The following is a 5,332-nucleotide window of genomic DNA, read 5'->3' as shown; positions in this document are numbered from 1 at the left end:
TAGTCCCAGAGCCCCAGACCCCACACCCTCTTTTGGCTTCTTCGCCTGCCCGCCGGCCCCACCCAGCACGCACACCCCGGCAGAGTCCCTGGGCAGCACAGTAGAGACGACTGGTTTCAGTATCAGTGTGTAAACTTTAAGGTGAACATGTCTTTGTTTTCCCGTCCGGTATTGTCGGGTGGTGGTGGTTCACAGTCAGGTGGTGGTCAGGTGTGTGCGTGGGTGCGTGCGTGCGGGTGTGCGTGTACGTCCACTCCTCGGCCTCGGCCCTCAGCGTGCCCCGCCTGGCCGCCCGGGCCCTTCCCCGCGTGCCCCTGGCCCTCCCCCTCCAACCTCACCAGGGAGGAGAGGGTCACAGCTTCTGCTGGGCCGAGACCCCCTTCCAGTAATCGAGGATGTCGTGCAGGTCCTCGTCCTTGGCGAACTGGACCTTCTTGCGCAGGGCGTGGCCGGCGGCCATGTACACCTCCTCCCGGTGGTGCTTCTTGTAGGGCCGGAAGCGCTCCCAGATCTTGTGCGTGCTCTCGGAGGAGTACTCAGGGCTGGAGGAGTAACCTGAGTAGTAGTGTCTGGGGGAGAGCTGCGAGTAGGTGGAGTCCCGCTTGGTGCGGGTCAGCGGCTTGAGGAAGGACACACGCTGGCTCAGGCTGTCGGCGCCCTCCTCGTAGTACAGGGCCGGGAAGCTGTGCCGGTGCTCGCTGCAGTGGTATGCGGGTTTCACCTCCAGGTGGTGGACGCCTCCGCCGCCGCCGCTCCCGCCGCTGCCCGCCGGGACCAGCGGGAGCCGGTCCAGCGGGCTGTTTAGGGGGCTGCCCTTCTCGATGTACTTGGAGTCGCCCTTGGCCAGCCCCGCAGCGGCCGGATGATCCGGCACGTCCAGGCTGAAGACCTTGGCGCTCTTGATGGAGCCGCTGGAGGAGACGCTGCAGGTCTTGCGGGCCACGGCGGCATCAGCGCTCAGCTGGCGCTGCAGTGGGTGATGGGAACTCTCCTTGTATGGAGGTGAGAGGAAGCTGGGCCGCTCCAGCCCCCCAGGGGTGGCAGTCGAGGAGGTGGTGGAGGCCGCAGGGAGGGACTGGCATTCGAAGGCCATCTCAGGGTCCCCGCCACCGCTGCCACTCCCCAGGAAAGAGGCCGAGTCCAACTTGAGGGCATCGATGCAATTGTTAATGATCTGGTTGACCTTGTCCACCTCCTTGGCGATGGTGGAGATCTCAGCGGCCGAGCCCTGGCCATTCTCCAGTTCCGGGAGGTCATCCTCGGGCCGGGCCAGGCCATCGCTGCCCGTGCCCGTGCGCACCTCGATGTAGTTGCCCTTGGTGGCCACCTTGGGCGTGTCCAGCCCAGCCTCCAGCCCCTTGGAGGTGGTGGGCTTCTCCCCGATCATGGAGGGGATGGAGGACATTCGGGACACGGGCAGCACAGGGGGCTCGCACAGCTTCTGGGTGGCGTGGACGACGGAGCCGGCATCCACGTCGGCCCCGTAGCGCATCTCCAGGATGGTTTTCTTGACCTTGACCGACTTCTGCTTCTCCTCCTGCATGCGCCGCTTGCGCAGGCAGTAGTAAACGGCTCCCAGCACGATGACCATGCCGAAGAGGCAGCCCAGGATGGTCATGATGTAATGGGTGGTGGTGGAGGTGCTGGGCGCCAGGTCACCCGGGACTGGGTCCCTGGTGGTGAAGGTCAGGCAGGTGTGGTTGAAGCGGCGGCTGTTGCGCAGCGAGGTCACACAGAAGGTGTACTCGGTGTGCGCCCGCAGCTTGTCCAGCGTCACAATCTCCTTCTTGTTCTTGAGCGTCATGACGTCGGAGAAGTAGCTGTTGTTGTACTGGACCAGGACGTACATCTTGCTGTAGGGGTGCGGGATGATGACCACCAGGGTGGCCGAGGTGAAGGTGACGTGGTGCAGCTTGATGGCCGGCCCCGCCGAGGCGTCCGTGGTGGACGAGGCCGGTGGCTCCACCGAAAGGATCTCGTCGGGGCTGAAGCCCGAGTTCTCGTCGGGCTCCCTCTGGGCGTCGGTGGAGTAGGGCGTTGGGTGGCTGGCGGGCCGGGCGGGCAGCGAGCCGTTGCGGCACTTGGCCTGCAGCACGGTGATGGCGTTGAGGCTGTGGTAGGGCCGGGGCACCAGCAGCGGGTAGCCGGCGAACTCGCGCGGAGACTCGCACTGCAGGCGGTCGTAGTTCTTGGTGACGTTGTTGAAGACCACGAGCCAGGCCAGGAAGCCGAAGAGGTCGCACTCGCAGTTGAAGGGGTTGCCGGCCAGCTCGCACACCATGAGGCTGGCCAGGCTGGCGAAGGTGGCGCCGTCGAGGCGGCTGAGGCGGTTGGAGGACAGGTCGATGCTGATGAGGCTCGGGCACTCGGAGAAGGCGGCGGGCGTCACCACCTCGATGAGGTTGTGCTGCACGAAGAGGAACTGCAGGCGGCCCATGCCGCGCAGCATGCCCTCGGTCAGGTTGCTAAGCTTGTTGTAGCCCAGCTGCAGCACCTGCAGGCTCGACTGGCCCAGGAAGGCTCCGTCCTCGATGTAGGAGATCTCGTTCTTGGTGAGGTTGAGGTCGGTGAGGTTCCCGAAGCGGTTGAGCGAAGAGTAGAGCACGGCCTTGAGCTTGTTCTCGTTGAGCCGCAGGTCGTGCACGGTGCTGTTGATGTGCTGCGGGATGGTCTCGTAGGGCGGCTGGTTCTGGCTGCAGATGGCCAGCCACACGTAGCCCTTGTCGCCCTCGATGAGCCAGCAGTCGGCGCGCACGGCGCCCGGCCGGCACACGCACAGCAGCGCGGCCGCGCACAGCCCCAGGCGCAGCATGGCTCCGGCCGCGGCCTCCTCACAGGCCGGGCTCGGGGTCGGGGGCCGGGGCGCAGGTGGCCTAGCGGCCAGAGGCTGGGGCTGGCAGCACAGTCCTCCCTGGGGCCGCCACCATCTTGGGGGCGACCCCCAGCTTGGGGGCCCCAAGCGAGGCAGGCAGAGCCAGTGCCAACTGTTGGGGGCCGGCCGGGGTGCTACCCGCAGGAGCCGGGTGCCACGGCCAGGCCAGGGCCACGGGGGCTACAGGCCCCCCAGTCTGCTTCCCCGAGGTGCTCCTCTCCTGCCGGGAGGGTGCCCAGGCTCTCGAGGCCTGACTTCCTCTCCCTCCTCCTCCTCCTCTTCCCCCTGGGGTTCTGGGCTCAGAACTTCAGACGATTCCCACCGGAGGCTGGAGACCGGAGCTCTGAGGGGGGAGCGCAAGAGACGGGGACAGGAAGGAAGAGACCCATCTGTCACCTGGTTCCTGAAAGGCAGCACCGAGAGGGGGTGACAGATCAGTGTGAAGGCTCAGAGCAACCCCACTAAGCTCCAGTGCAGGCCCCCCGTCCCTTTTCCACCCCCTCCCGGGGGTTCCTGTGCCAGCAGCACTCTGGGTCCGTGTTACATAAAAAAAGAAGGGGGGTGGGTAGCAAGACGGGGAGGAGGGGGCCACAGGACATGGAAGGAGGGAGACCAAAGAAACAAGGGAGGGGGAGGGAGGAGGGGATAGAGTCTGGAGCCAGTGGGCAAAGAAGGGAGACTGGAGAGTTAACAGGCCAGGCGCATACACATACATGCGTGCACACACACACAAACACGCCCCAGCACACTAGCGTCCACACTCGCCCACCTGCCTGAACAAAGACCCACAGGCCCCCACATGAGCCAGAACTCTATGGCATGCTCACATCGACAGGTGTATACACACACACACACCTACAGTCTTGTGTATGACAACAGGCCCATGCACACATGGCCATGTAGCCAAGCAGCCACCCTCCAATCCAGAAAAGAATTAAGATGCCAGCAAAATGCCTCCTCTCCTCCATGCTCACAGATAAATAATTCATTTGTTGTGTAACTGCTCCTGTTCCAGAAATAATTCCCTTGTCCCGGCTTCCATGGGGGAGGGGGAGCACAGCAGCATGGCTGCGGGCCCCCCAGGCAGGGGGGATGCATAGAGGCTGGGGTCTCCCGCAGTGGGAGGGCACAAGATGAGCTCATGCTGCAGGCAAGAGCAGGGCCAAGGGAAAGAGAGGGAGTCTGGGAATCCAGACACACCCTCCATAGCCCCTCCCCAAAGTGCTTTCCGGTAGGGGGCCCGGATCCTGCAGGGGATGTCTCAGGCAGAAGAAGCCAGAGGCCTCCGTAAACCCGTGACCGAAGCCCGGCATCCCCTCAGTGGCTGGGGGAGTCAGAGGCCGGCACCCCCTCAGTGGCTGGGGGAGTCAGAGGCCCAGAGAGGAGCAGTGACTTGCCCAGAGACACACACCACAGCCTGGGCCAGGATGAAGGCTCCCGAGCCAGCAGGAATCAGGAGGCCTGGAGCCCCACCCACCAAGCCTGACGAGCCGGATGGAGCACACCACCTCTGAGTCTGTTTCCACAGCTATAAAGTAGGGGACCAAGCCTCTGCCTGGCCATCTGATGGGGGGAGAAGTTAGGTGAGCCATGCTGCCTGTGCTCAAGATGAAGAGGGTCAGGGGAGGCAGTGCAGGGCTCCCAGCCCACAGACCCTCATTTTCCAAGTGGGGAAACTGAATCTCAGTCTGGGGTGGACTTGCCCCGGTCACCCAGCAAGCCAGACAACGGCCCCTCATCCAGATCAGTTTGTAACTCACACCCAGCTCTCCTGACCACGAGAAGAACTCGGTCCTCCCTCCCTCCACCCTGGGTACTGGCCAGGGATGTGAAGATTAGGCCAGAGAAATCATGTTTGGATAAAGAAAGCAGAAGACTGTTCACAAGACTGTTCACCTCTGCGTCTTGCTCCTCCTCCGGGGAAACTCCAGGAAAAAGAGCACTTTAAGAAAAAATGTGAAACCTCTGCTGTTAAAGCAAAACCAATTTACAGCCCTGAGTCCCAGAGGGCTGGAACAGAGGAAAGGGAAGTGGAGAGGGAGAAAAGTCCCCAAAGAAGCCCAGGCAGGCAGTTTTTGTTGAGGTGGCAAGTGAACAGGGCGTCCAGGTGACCCCTCGGGTGAAAGGCTGAGGCAGTGTCAGAGGCTGTGATGATCAGGATCTCCAGGGGAGTCTGCCTCACACCTCCCCGTCCCCTGCAGGGCCAGCTTAGGCTGAGAGGCCAAACGGGGGCAGGGGAGGGGGTAACCACAAGGCTGTTGGCCAAGAAGGGGACAAGGACAGGCAGCAGAGAGCGTTTCTGTCCTCGGCTGTGCCATGAAAATTCTCAGGGCTGGAGTCGGGAGACCAGGGCTCCCATCTGACGTGGCCACTGGCTCCTAGGGGGCCTCAGGCCAGACCTACCCCTCCGGTGGCTTCAGTTCCCCTCCCCCTCAGGCAGTGAGGCTGTAATGGAAGAGG

The 5,332-nt window shown here is 63.2% G+C and overlaps 1 protein-coding gene across 1 annotated transcript; it reads right to left on the bottom strand.

Moving 5' to 3' along the window:
• Positions 1-352: 352 nt before the first annotated feature.
• ELFN2 (extracellular leucine rich repeat and fibronectin type III domain containing 2) lies at positions 353-2,812 on the bottom strand. The gene has a single exon (XM_060113873.1). It carries the CDS (start codon positions 2,810-2,812, stop codon positions 353-355), a length of 2,460 nt encoding a protein of 819 aa, XP_059969856.1.
• Positions 2,813-5,332: the final 2,520 nt, after the last annotated feature.

Source organism: Mesoplodon densirostris, chromosome 11, assembly GCF_025265405.1.
Source record: "Mesoplodon densirostris isolate mMesDen1 chromosome 11, mMesDen1 primary haplotype, whole genome shotgun sequence".
In the NCBI taxonomy this organism is placed as follows: domain Eukaryota; kingdom Metazoa; phylum Chordata; class Mammalia; order Artiodactyla; family Ziphiidae; genus Mesoplodon; species Mesoplodon densirostris.
This window is presented reverse-complemented; position numbering and strand designations above follow the sequence as displayed.

Bases quoted from the DNA above. Each gene is read 5' to 3' on its own strand.
- ELFN2 (XM_060113873.1), bottom strand. From the start codon at position 2,812: ATGCTGCGCCTGGGGCTGTGCGCGGCCGCGCTGCTGTGCGTGTGCCGG.